Genomic DNA, 13,828 nt, shown 5'->3' with positions numbered 1-13,828 from the left:
TAAAAACTTATTGGTTTTTACGTTGGAATTTAAATCTAATATCGGAGTCGTTATGAAGCCATTTGGCTCAGAAAACACTTGGGTCCAATTTGAAACATTCAGATTTACAAAAGATTTTTTTATGGGGCCCAGAAGTAAGACGGAGCATCCTCAGTTTTTCCAGTGGGTTGCAGTAATGGCTTCGAATGCACGTCACATCTTATTGCTGACCTTTTTTTTGTGCTGTGTTCTTAAAGGAATTTTTCCGACTTTTTCTAACCAATGAGCTTTTCTCAGGATAGGTTATCGGTATCTGATCAGGGGTGGTCCGACACCCAGGACCCCCACCGATCAGCTCTTTGAGGAGCGTCGGTGCGCGGCGCAGCCTCCACACAGCTCATCAAGCACAGCGCCATCCGTTATGCACTTATGACTTATCCGGGTCCAGACCAACGCCATATCAAATGTTGGAATCTTTAGACATCTAGTATGAAGAGGAAGCTCAATTATCATAATTTTATTAATCAAATCCTTGTGGTAATTTACAATCTTGCTTATTTCTACTCGTTCTGCTTCGGTTTCGTGTGTCACTATAAGAAATGCTCCATTTGTCGGTCTTCACATTTATCAGCGACTGATTTGAATAATCTCCGACTCCTTTGCGGCCAAATTAAAGATTAATTAATAAACTTCACAGAATCTTCCCATGATGGTTAAAATTAAGCATCTTAATATGCTTTTAATTACCATTAGACAAGCTACTTATCGCAAGTTTCTGCACATCATTCACGTCGGAGTCGCCGGTAATTAATTTGTCCCACTGCAACGATCGTTGGGTGACAATTTTGTGTTGCGTTCGCTTATCATTTACCTCTTTCTGAGCCAATTGGGAAAATACTTAAAGGGGTATTCCGGGTATATAGTTATCCCCTATCCACCCTATTAGATAGGTGGGACTACCATAGAAATGAATGGTGTAGGGGTGCATGCCCAACCGACCGCTCTGTTCACTTTGGGGGGCTCTCGTTCTTATGACTGGTGGGGGTCCCTGTGATAGGATCCCCAGCAATCTAAGAGTTCTCTCTTATCCTGTGGATAGGAGATACCATTTAAATACCTCTTTAAGCAAGTGAACTAGAATGCAAGGCTACATGGGAGACAATAAGAGGAAAAAGCGGGATGAGGCTCGGTTGAAATAGCCCATTCATTTGCGTTCATTACTTTATGGATCCAACATGGTGGATGGGCCGGGAGAGGCATCATTTACAGCAGCAGGACAATTAACTGAAGGGGATTCACTGATCAGACCATTGAAACCAGTGTCTGTCGAGGAGTGGGATATATGAGACAGCAAGAGAACAGTCTGTTTTTGAGATTGATGCGTTGGAAGCAGGGAAACTGGGCAAAAGTAAGGATCTGAAGGACTTTGACCAGGGCCAAATTGTGACGAGTAGACGACTGGGTCAGAGCATCTCCAAAACAGGAGGTCTTGTGGGGTGTTCCCAGTATGCAGTGGTTAGTACTTACCAAAAATGGTCCAAGAAAGGACAACCAGTGACAAGGTCATGGGCACCAAAGGCTTGTTGATGTTCAGTGAAGGCTAGTCCGTCTGGTCCGATCCCACAGAAGAGCTACTGTATAGTGATCCACTCCATGATCTAGGACCACTCCATAGAGAGGAGTCATGTGACAGACCATGGCCGCCTTTAAGGCATATTCCAAGATGGTTGGCCGCCTCCACAACACCACAGAATTCTATGGATTGGAGCAGTGCATAATATTGACCGCTGCTTCATACATGCTAGTGCGCCATGTGTAGGGTTGGGGAGTTGTGTTGGCATGGGTTGCCTATTTTAGTGATGGGTGTTCCCATAGGTCAGAACTCCACCAATCTAAACATTTACATGTTTCGCCACTAAAACACCCATTTAAAAAGGGTTATTCCGTGAAAGGTAGCATTCAGCTAGCCACATGATAGGTGAAAAATTTCTGATTGCTGGGGGTCAGTCTGCCGATGTAGACAGCACTATCGGCCCCATAGAAATCAATGGGCTGCCATTCGGAGAAGCGACTCTGGGACCCTCCTTTCCAGATTCCTAACAGAATGGAAGAACTAAGGTTTTATTATACTAGAATTGTTATATACAGTGTGTGTGTGTAGAGATATATATATATATATATATATCAATTGCAATATAATAGAACCTTAGTCCTTCCAATCTCTTAGGAACCGGGAGATAGATAGATCTACGTATATAAAAAAATATATAAAAAAAAATCCTAACAGCCCATCTAAGACTATGTAAAATCTACCTAATAGAGAAAGCAAGAAAGCAAACAGCTGCTTACAGGACATTTATGGCTCTCGCTTTACAATATTCTTCATTCGTTTCCATTGGAGACCATGGATATTTTATGGGGCCCGTATTACAAGCTGGCACTAAAAAACAGACTCACTTGCTGGAAACTCAATGGACAACATTTCAGCCAACTAGATGCCGCTAATGAAAGTCGTATACTGCGCATTTCATTTAATGGCGTTTAATTAGGTGGTTTTTAAGGTCTGACTTGTGGATCTAAGAATCCCGATGCCAAAACCAGGGCTGTGCAGCAATCCTCAGAGATAGCTGCAAATAATGAAAACCCTCAGCCGTCTTGTGTTCTGCCGAAATCACGGCTATAACTAGAAGATTCTCCTACAAGCTTAAGCTTTGTTTGGCAGGGCGTCCAAAACACTTCTGAACTGCGGATTCTCAGAAAGACATCTGGGGACTACTCGTCTTCATCTAAAAAAAACTGCCACTGGTATTTCCGGAAATCAATTATTTTCCCTTGAAACGCATTGTCTAATGGCAAATACAGGTGTGGTCTCGGTAGGCTATGCCACCAACGAATGACAATTCTAAATCAATTATTTTGGCTTGAAATGCGTTGTCCATTGCAAATATTGAGGTCATCTCACTAGGATATGCCATCAATGACCGGCTTGTAAGAGGTCAGCTGCTATATTTGGTGTCAATTGCACTGCCAGCCCATTGGCTGCATTAGGCTTTTCAATTATAAATCAATTATTTTGGCTTGAAACGCATTGTTTAATGGCAAATATAAAAGGTCATCTTGCCAGGATATGCCACCAATGACCAACATGACCGCCTGATTTCAATATTTGGTGCAGATTGCGCTGCCAGTGACAAATGATGACATCTCGCTAGGACAGGCCGCTGATGACCAATGTGTGGGGTGGTCTGACTGTTATAGTTGGTGCCAATAGCGCTGCCACCCCATTGGCTCCATTTGGCTTTGCATCATGTCGCATGGCCGCCATGTGGCCTCAGGAGGGAGCCGGAGGCGATTACAGAATGTCCTAGCATTGCTAGCGCTTTGATCTACTGAAAAGGTGGTGGGATCAGTAGACAACATCCCAGGCCATTACCTTTAATGAGTACGTCCTGGGAAAATCCGATTGAGCCAAAAGGGCGCAGCACGATCGACGCCATCACTGATAAACGCCACACTTTTCAGCCACATCTTGCAAAAAAGGAATTTCTCAAAACCCTATGAGCAAGAATGCAACACTGGGTCACCGCGGAAAATTACCAAAACAGGGCACTCACTGCAGGTCATCAGCATCTGATCGGTAAGGGTCCGCCACCCGATCAGCTGTTTGAGAAAGCAGTGGTGCTCCAGTGACCGCTGCAGCCTCCTCGCAGCTACCCAAGCACAGCGCCACCCACTGGATAGTGGCTGTGCTCGTTATCGCAACTCAGCTGTATTCACTTGAATGGGACCTAAACTGCGCCTAGGCCATGAGCCCAATGAACGTGTTATCACTGGGCTAGGCGTGGCAGCCTCTTCAAGGAGGGTGCTGGGAGTCGGATCCCCACCGATCAGATACTGATGACCGATCCTCAGGATTGGTCATCATCAGTATAAAACATTCGGACAACCCCTTTGACGTTTGTGGCTGATCGGTGAGGGTGCCAGGAGTCAGACCCCCATGAATCAGATACCGGTGACCTAGTATGGGGTGGTCAGGAGAAATAACTGACAGTCGAATGAGCCTTCATCCGACAGGTAACAAAGGTGCAGTGTACCGCACATACCTGCAAAAGATGGCAGCGCTACGATGCGCCAAATAAGCACTTGGCACCGAGACAGAAAGGAAAGAATATCTTTTCTTTTCTGACATAACTCGGTATTTTCAGAGTCTAACGAGGTAATTCAACGGGGCCCGAGACTCCTGGATTGTGCAATGCGCCTTTTAGTTATGAAAGCGTAATGCCGTCAGGATTTTTAATCTCCAGAACAAGGCCATTTTCTCCTTAGCATGCTGCCAATTCACCTGGCATTGATTAAGTGGCACCGGCCCATGCAGACAGAGTGATTACTACAGTTTGCACAAAAATTGATTTAAAAAACTTTGCAAAGAAAGAAGAAGAAGGAGGGGAAAAAAAAAAAAAAAAAAAGCACTGTCGAGTTCTGCAGATTGATCTGGGGAGTTGAAAATATGGATCTTCTGTACATTAAAAACTACACATGATGCATCAAGGCTGGGGCGAACATCGAGAGGCGCTAACCTGACATCATCCACAGTATAAATCGCAGCTGAATGAGCCTCATGTATCTCATTATCACTCACATGAATAAATTGCTTTTTAACGATAAACCGCTCTGAGGTTTACGACGGAACGTCGGCTTTCGAAAAATGTAGCGTTTTATCTTTGCACATTTGCCTAGAACTTTTTCTTCCCTTTGCTTTTCAATGGGTGAAAGACGACAATGACAAGGTACAGATCAACCAAATGTATGCGCTCCTATTGTTAGAGCTGCCCCTGGCACTTGCCCTGTGGAGTCCAGCAGCAGAATGCAGACTACTGTCCATGGCTGTATAGGGTGCTGCCATAATGCCAGCTCAGAGCTGATGGGTTGAAGTTAAAACTTTAAAGGGGCATTCCGGTTGTTAGAAGTTATCCCCTATTTAACTATTAGATCGGTGGGAGTCCTACCGCTGGGACCGCCAACGATAGCAAGAATGGGGGCCCACTCCCCCCTGAAATGAACAGAGTGACCGGTAAGGCACGTGTGCGGCCGCTCCCTTCGTTTCTATGGGAAATGCAAGCATGCGCAACTGCCCGATCCGTTCATATCAGGGGACTGCAGGGGGTACGGTGCCCCTGCTCTTGTGATTGGAGGGGTCTCAGCTGTAGAACTCCCATCGATCTAATAGTTTTCCCCTATACCGGAATACCCCTTTAAAGGTCACATCAGGTAATTGCCGCACATGCAATTCCGTACACGAGTATATGCTCCAAAGGTTTCAAAAGGACACACCCCCTGAGCAGCGACATGGAGAGAGCTGCAGCAGGACACACCCCCTGAGCTGTGACATGGAGAGAGCTGCAGCAGGACACCCCCCCTGAGCTGTGACATGGAGAGAGCAGAAGCAGGACACCCCCCCTGAGCTGTGACATGGAGAGAGCAGAAGCAGGACACCCCCCCTGAGCTGTGACATGGAGAGAGCTGCAGCAGGACACACCCCCTGAGCTGTGACATGGAGAGAGCAGAAGCAGGACACCCCCCCTGAGCTGTGACATGGAGAGAGCTGCAGCAGGACACACCCCCTGAGCTGTGACATGGAGAGAGCAGAAGCAGGACACCCCCCCTGAGCTGTGACATGGAGAGAGCAGAAGCAGGACACCCCCCCTGAGCTGTGACATGGAGAGAGCAGAAGCAGGACACCCCCCCTGAGCTGTGACATGGAGAGAGCAGAAGCAGGACACCCCCCCTGAGCTGTGACATGGAGAGAGCAGAAGCAGGACACCCCCCCTGAGCTGTGACATGGAGAGAGCAGAAGCAGGACACCCCCCCTGAGCTGTGACATGGAGAGAGCAGAAGCAGGACACCCCCCCCCCCCCCCCCCCCCCCCCCCCCCCCGAGAAAGAAAGGACACACACCTCCTGAGCTGCTAGCTTGAAATAAGCAGAGTTATTGGAGCAATGACTAGGTAGATCTCTGGATCCATGTGAAGTACAGGGCTGGGTCTAGCTTTGTTAGAAAGACATAATGTTTACATCAATCATTTTAAAGGGGTTGTCTGATAATACAAAACTGATGGCCTATCTATAAGACAGACTGTCAATATTAGATTGGTGGGACTCCTGATTAAAGGGCTATGTCGCTCCACGGAGCGCCGTACCTTTAGTAGTGGCCGTGCCAGGTACTGCAGCTCAGTCCCATTTGCTCTGAGCTGCAATATCATAAACAGCCACTTCTAGAAGAAAGGAGCTGTGCCTGGTAAATATTAAAGCGGAAGCAAAGCTCAGCCGGTCGGACTGCACTACAGCTGACCATAGACATTAGAAAAATGACTGACAACCATTTTATGTGTATGGGGGTGCCCTGACTCTCTCCTGACATTAGATCTATGGGGAAATAAAGATCGGGTAGGTGGTTTTCAACTACCAGATCTTTTTGGTTCTCATTGTGATGCCAGATGCAACTGGCAGCAGCTTTCTCCCAGTTTAGACACATGTATGCCCGGCTGAGAGTGCATGTGTGGTGTTGGCCAAACCCACTAATGTGTATGGCCAGCCTTAGGATAGCCCGCCATTTTTGCAGGTCCAGATAACCCAGTCAAAGCTCTGACAACGGGGGCGCAGAGAAGCTACTACATGCATGGCATGCAGGCTATTCTAAGGGTTAATGCATGATACTCTTTGGGTGTAATGGGGACAATTTTGGGTATATTCCCATGCAGTGGTAAAGGAGATGATGAAGACAGCCACGTCATTACCATACTGGAAAAACTGCATTGCAGTGATACAGTCCCCCTGTTATTCCTCCTGGAAATGTATAAACTGGGTTTTGCCATTTCTATTACCAACAGAGTTTGTCCCTCTACAGTCTGCACTGACAAAGTGTGAAGGAAACCCCTCCTTCCCACATACCCACCAAATTGACAAGCAGAAATGTAGTGCCCAGTTGCCAATTTATCCATACTTTTCCAGGAAAAATAACAAAAGGACAGTCATAAGAAAAAGTGCTCCAAAATTTACTAAAATGAGAAATGAGATGATGGGTCCCTTCAAAGAGGACCTGTCACCGCTCCTGACATGCCTGTTTTAATAGCTTCATGCATTCCCTGTGTAATAACGATTCTGTAGCATCTATTCTTATATCTGTACGTTGTGCCGTTCCTCTATTATTTCTACTAGAAGTTATGAATGAATTGCTAGCAGTCTGCAGTAAGGGTACAGAGGGGCGGTAACCAGTTGGGGGCGTGTACCTGCACAGACTCACTCTATCCAATTAATGCTGCCATGTTCAGACTGTGCAGATACACCCCCCCCTCAACTGGTTACCTCCCCTCTGTACCCTTACTGCAGACTGCTAGCAATTCATTCATAACTTCTAGTAGTAATAATAAAGGAATGATACACGATAGAGTGTCACGGCGGACAGGATATAAGATACACAGATAACCAAACAAACAAGTTTTCTAGGCGAGAAGCTGGGGATAAGGTCACCTCCTAGCAAATCCCTAACAGCTCTCCCTATTCTGCTTTGCCCACATTCAGACCCTGAAGGTGGGAATAATGTGTCCTCGTGCCTAGGCAGAGAATACCCTAGAATCCCTTAGCTGGTGAAAGGGGAAAAGGGTCAGCCTGCTCCCTCAGAACCAGGAGGGGACAGACGACACTCAAACAGCCTAGACAGCAAACCTAAGAAATCAGAAACCAACTTATCTTATCTGAGCAGGAAAAGCCAATCCTTCACTCCTTGCTTCCACAGCCTGACAGAAGCTATAACCCGCACGGAACACTGGGAGGGGAGTAATTTAAACCAATGACCCCACCCAGTGCACCTGAAGGGAGGCGGATCTAGCATGACTCCAAAACAAAACAAATGACTAGACACGTGCTGCTAATCTGGCAGACCTCCGTACATAGTCTGAGCAGGGCATGACATAGAGCCATAAGAATAGATGCTCCAGAATTGTTATTATATTGTGAATGCATCAAGCTATTAAAAAACAGGCATGTCAGGAGCGGGGACAGGTCCTCTTTAAAAATAAATTATAAACTGTAATAAATAAGCAGTCTGAACTTGATAAACGGCCTCCATCCACCAGCGACTCTGGACTTATTATACGAGAACCCTTGTGCTTGGTGACGCCAAAGCACCAAGCGATGAGGATGTTGGGGATTGTGAAAAAAGACAAAATTACAGTATTTATTTTTTCTTACCCTGTCCTTCCGGAGTTTCACCGAAGGGATTGACTTCGACCTGCGTAGCATCGACTTTCAGGAAAAGCTCGTACAGTCTCTTGATCTGGTCGGCGGCCTGCGTACACAACAATTACAAGGCTGAGGTCGGCTCGGAAGACTATGAGCATTACATGAAATATTAAAACGTCTTCTATCCCACACTTGGAAGCTTTGCAAATGAGTATTCAAGAAGAATGACAAATGACGCTTTTAGGATTCATTGTACCTCTCAGCCGCCATACAAGACCGCACTGAGGTGAAGGTTAGTCCGCAGCATTAATTACAGCCTAAAAGGAGTCGTCCCCCGAAAAATACTCTACAATTTTTTAAACCAGCGCTTGGATCTGAATATTTGCATGTAATTAAAAATGTATTATAGCTACTGAGCTATTCAACAAAATCTATCTGTATAGCGCCACCTGCTGTTTGCTCTTTTTTTTATTTCTGTGTCCTGCTGACTGAGATGGAAGCACATGCTCAGTTCCATCCTTCAAATGCCACCAGATGCAGCAGAAAGGAGACGCCCCTGAGAAAGGAAACAGCCCCTAAGCTCACAGCGTGAAATAAATCTAGCAGAACAATTGGAGCAGTGAATGGGGAGATCTCTGGACCCATGTGAGGTCCAGGGCTGGTTCTAGAAGGTTGTCATGTACTATATGATGTCTGATTTTCATTTTTTATATTATTCATAGGATAACCCCTTTAATGTAATATTACGAAGGGATTTAATATGCTGTTTAGTCAACACACAGATAAACATCTTCAATAGCTGTTGGCCAAAGGCTCGTTTGGCCAGCAGCTACATCTCCTGCCTCTCGCATGACCTCTCGGCTAGGTCCAGACTGCACGCGTTTTCAGTGGGGAGAGGGAAAAGCAATGTCAGACACTTCTGCCAGCCGCCTATCTCACAGGAAAGCAGAAGGATCGGGCGTTCAAACTCAACGCTCTCAATCTTTCTCTCCCCTGACATCATCCACCCCATAACCACGCACGCTTGCCCCTGGAGAAAGCCGCTGCTAGTGGTGTCCGGCGCCGCTTATCTCCCTAACAAAAGGATCGGCCAGCTAAAATCCAACCTGGGGAAAGTTGGGACACTCCCATAGACATTACATGGTCAGTCAGTCCCGACACATTCAGCCAACAATTGTTTCAAGGGGTTGTCCAAATGTGTTACTGATGACGTATCCTCAGAATAGGTTATCAGCATGTGACTGGTGGGGATCCAAAGCTTAGCACCCCTCCGATCAGATCATTGAAGAAGCTACGGTGCTGAACCATGGCCTCCTTGCAGCTTACCAAGGACACAGTGCCGTCCATTGTATAGTGGCTGTGCCTGGTATTGCAGCTCACTTGAATAGGACAGAGCGCTTAGGTCATGTGACCAACGAACGTGACGTCACTGGCCTAGGAAGAGGGGGCGGCGCTCGCTTAGTACAAGCGTCTGATTGAGGGGGGAAGGTGGCTGTCTCATGACGACAACCCCAGTTCATACACCCTATTAGGCCACAGAGACATCGTAGCGGTGGGGAGGGGGTATAACCCCTGGTTTGCCTGGTCAAGCTGCCTCGTGTGCCAATCCTCCTCAAGAAGTGGTGACCTGGTGTTCCCCTCGCCAAAGTCTATTCCCACCATCAGGGAAGAACGAGGGTTCACTTAGACAAACGCCCTTAGCGGAGGATGGTCACGTTGCACAGTGGGTTCACACCTGGTGGTTCGTGGGAAATACCACCGAGACACTCCATTGAAAGGGTACGGGTGCCTATATCTCCATGTGCCCTATATATTTATATCCAAGGTAAACTGGGAACTACAGGTCCTTCTCCAAAAATTAGCATATTGTGATAAAGTTCATTATTTTCTGTAATGTACTGATAAACGTTAGACTTTCATATATTTTAGATTCATTACACACAACTGAAGTAGTTCAAGCCTTTTCTTGTTTTAATATTGATGATTTTGGCATACAGCTCATGAAAACCCCAAATTCCTATCTCAAAAAATTAGCATATTTCATCCGACCAATAAAAGAAAAGTGTTTTTAATACAAAAAAAAGTCAACCTTCAAATAATTAAGTTCAGTTATGCACTCAATACTTGGTCGGGAATCCTTTTGCAGAAATGACTGCTTCAATGTGGCGTGGCATGGAGGCAATCAGCCTGTGGCACTGCTGAGGTGTTATGGAGGCCCAGGATGCTTCCATAGCGGCCTTAAGCTCATCCAGAGTGTTGGGTCTTGCGTCTCTCAACTTTCTCTTCCCAATATCCCACAGATTCTCTATGGGGTTCAGGTCAGAAGAGTTGGCAGGCCATTTGAGCACAGTAATACCATGGTCAGTAAACCATTTACCAGTGGTTTTGGCACTGTGAGCAGGTGCCAGGTGGTGCTGAAAAATGAAATCTTCATCTCCATAAAGCTTTTCAACAGATGGAAGCATGAAGTGCTCCAAAATCTCCTAATTGCTAGCTGCATTGACCCTGCCCTTGATAAAACACAGTGGACCAACACCAGCAGCTGACATGGCACCCCAGACCATCACTGACTGTGGGTACTTGACACTGAACTTCAGGCATTTTGGCATTTCCCTCTCCCCAGTCTTCCTCCAGACTCAGTCCACTGCTTCCGCAGGTCCCCCAAGGTCTGGAATCGGTCCTTTTCCACAATCTTCCTCAGGGTGCGGTCACCTCTTCTCGTTGTGCAGCGTTTTCTGCCACACTTTTTCCTTCCCACAGACTTCCCACTGAGGTGCCTTGATACAGCACTCTGGGAACAGCCTATTCGTTCAGAAATGTCTTTCTGTGTCTTACCCTCTTGCTTGAGGGTGTCAATGATGGCCTTCTGGACAGCAGTCAGGTCGGCAGTCTTACCCATGATTGTGGTTTTGAGTAATGAACCAGGCTGGGAGTTTTTAAAAGCCTCAGGAATCTTTTGCAGGTGTTTAGAGTTAATTAGTTGATTCAGATGATTAGGTTAATAGCTCGTTTAGAGAACCTTTTCATGATATGCTAAATTTTTTGAGATAGGAATTTTGGGTTTTCATGAGCTGTATGCCAAAATCATCAATATTAAAACAAGAAAAGGCTTGAACTACTTCAGTTGTGTGTAATGAATCTAAAATATATGAAAGTCTAATGTTTATCAGTACATTACAGAAAATAATAAACTTTATCACAATATGCTAATTTTTTGAGAAGGACCTGTATGTAAAGGATGTGGAGATCTTGACCCATGATGGTCTAATCCTAAAATGCCACAGTGAGGAAGACCTCATCACCATGCACCTGTCTATGGCTTTGTGCAGTAGAAGAGACAGTTGCTCGTTTTGACTGATTTTCGGTCTGATGGACTTTTCTAGCGGTTCAATTTATTTTCTTACTGTATCGGATAAAAGCAAAGAAGAAGAACGATATTCTGCTGCTGCAGGAACCTCTGTAATAAAACTTAATGGTGTTTCATAGAATGGTGAAGGGAGCTGCTTTAGATGCAAGGCTAAAAAGCCATTTAGCAGTCATAACAAGAAGTTTGGTACAGAGCTTACGCTAAAGGGGTTGTAAACCGTACAGTAATAAAATGATAGGCCAGACTGTCAGCCGTCCAGAATCTTTATTTATTTTTTTGCAGCCCTGTAAATACATTTTTGAAAGAAAATTGGAAGCTCAACCCTCTGTCAATCAAAATCGACTTTTCTACTGAACAAGAAAAGTAATTTCAGTTTGTCTACTGTTTCTGGCTTGTCCTGCATATAGGAGCTACGAAGGAGCCTTTGAGAGTTTCCTTCAGATGGACAGAGAGCCTAGATCAGCGGTCTCCAACCTGTGGCTCTCCAGCTGGTGCAAAACTACAATTCCCAGCCGTGGGCGGTCAGAGCATGCTGGGAGATGTAGTTTTGCATCAGCTGGAGAGGCACAGGTGTCTTGCCCTGCTAAGGCTATGTGCGGAGGTCTGCCAGGTTAGCAGCCTTTTGTTTTTGAGTAGAGCCATATCCGCCTCCCTTCAGGTGCACTGGGTGGGGTCGTTGGTTTGAGTTTAAATTACGCCCACTCCCAGTGTCCTGTGCGGGTTATAGCTTCTGTCTGGCTGGGAGGAAGGAGGGAAGGATTTGCTGTTCCTGCTCAGTAAAAGATAAGTTGGTTGTTGGTTTTCTTGTGGTTGTCTGTCTAGGCTGTTAGAGAGACGCCTGCCCCCTCCAGGTTCTGAGGAGCAGGCTGCCTCTTTCCCCCTTTCACCATCTTAGGGATTTTAGGGAATCTTCACCCTAGGCACGAGGACACGTTATTCCCACCTTCAGGGTCTGAACGTGAGCATAGAAATCTAGGGAGAGCTGGTAGGGATTTGTCAGGAGGTGACCTTTATCCCCAGCTTCTTGCCTAGACACTTGCTTGTTTATTTTCTGTGTATCTTGTATCCTGTCCGCCGTGACAACAGGTTGGAGACGATTGGCCTAGATCAGTGATGGCTAACCTCCGGCACTCCAGCTGTGTTGAAACTACGACTCCCAGCATGCTCCATTCATTTCTATGGAGTTCTGAGAACAGCCAAGCAAGTGTACACCTTGGGAGTGGTGGTTTTACCACAGCTGGAGTGCCGGAGGTTAGCCATCAAAGGCCTAGAGGGATATTGAGCTTCGTTTATTCTTATGGGCAGCTGATGGGAGTGTCAGTAGATGCTGGGATTTACTGCTCTCAGGCATGCGGAGCTGCTTCATCCACTGTTTGGACACAGAGTTAAGATTTCAATTTCCGGAAAACTGGCATCAAGGTCCACATGAGCATTTCGATGTAGACTTGTCACGAACCTATCAAAAAACACATTCCCTGTGGATGTACTCTTAAGAGTCCAATCACTCACAAGTCAGAAATCTCTAAGGGCAATTATAGAGTAATTGTTAGGCCAGTTTTACATGGGCACGTTCGGTACAGGAAACACGCTTCCGTTTGACAGCTGCATATCGTCGACCGAACATTAGCCCTTTCACCGGGACTCACAGCATCACGATTTATGATGCTGCGAGTTACTGCTGTGGTTCTACCATACTGCACTCACGGCATAATAGGAGTATAGGACAGTAGACCGGTAGTCAGGTAGGAACTCGCAGCATCATAAGTTACTATGGGGGGGCAGCATGGTGGCTCAGTGCAGTTTCTTTGCCCCGAACTCACAGCATCATAATAATTTATGATGCTGTGAGTTACTGTGGTTCTACTGTACTGTACTCAGCACTGGTGTCTTGCAGAGCTGGGGTCCTAGGTTCGAATCTGATCAAGGGCAACATCTGCATGGAGTTTTTAGGTTCTCCCCATCTTTGTGCATGATTCCTCCCACACTCCAAAGACATACTGAGTGGGAAATTACAGCGAGTGATCATAATGTCTATAAAATGCTGGATTATGGATGCTCAGAGGCACAGGGTGTTCGGTCTGGGAAACACGGTCATCACACATAGCATGTTTCCCAGCGCTCATGTAAAACGGACCTTCTACTATGTACACATCGATGTCTTGTTCTGTTCCAGGCATGGCCAACCTGCGGCTCTCCAGTAAAACTACAACTCCCACCATGCTGATAGCTGTAGGCAGTCCGGGCA

The 13,828-nt window shown here is 46.2% G+C and overlaps 1 protein-coding gene across 1 annotated transcript in view; it reads right to left on the bottom strand.

The window, feature by feature from the left end:
- Positions 1-13,828, bottom strand: part of SUCLG2 (succinate-CoA ligase GDP-forming subunit beta) — a 215,473-nt gene that overhangs the window by 107,992 nt on the left and 93,653 nt on the right. Inside the window, exon 7 of the mRNA XM_040407232.1 lies at positions 8,226-8,322. Within this exon, the coding sequence (XP_040263166.1) occupies positions 8,226-8,322 (97 nt within the window). The remainder of the gene's footprint in view (positions 1-8,225; positions 8,323-13,828) is intronic.

Source organism: Bufo bufo, chromosome 9 (genome assembly GCF_905171765.1).
Source record: "Bufo bufo chromosome 9, aBufBuf1.1, whole genome shotgun sequence".
Lineage (NCBI taxonomy): Eukaryota > Metazoa > Chordata > Amphibia > Anura > Bufonidae > Bufo > Bufo bufo.
Note: the sequence above shows the minus strand (reverse complement) of the source record. Positions and strands in the feature narration are given on the sequence as shown.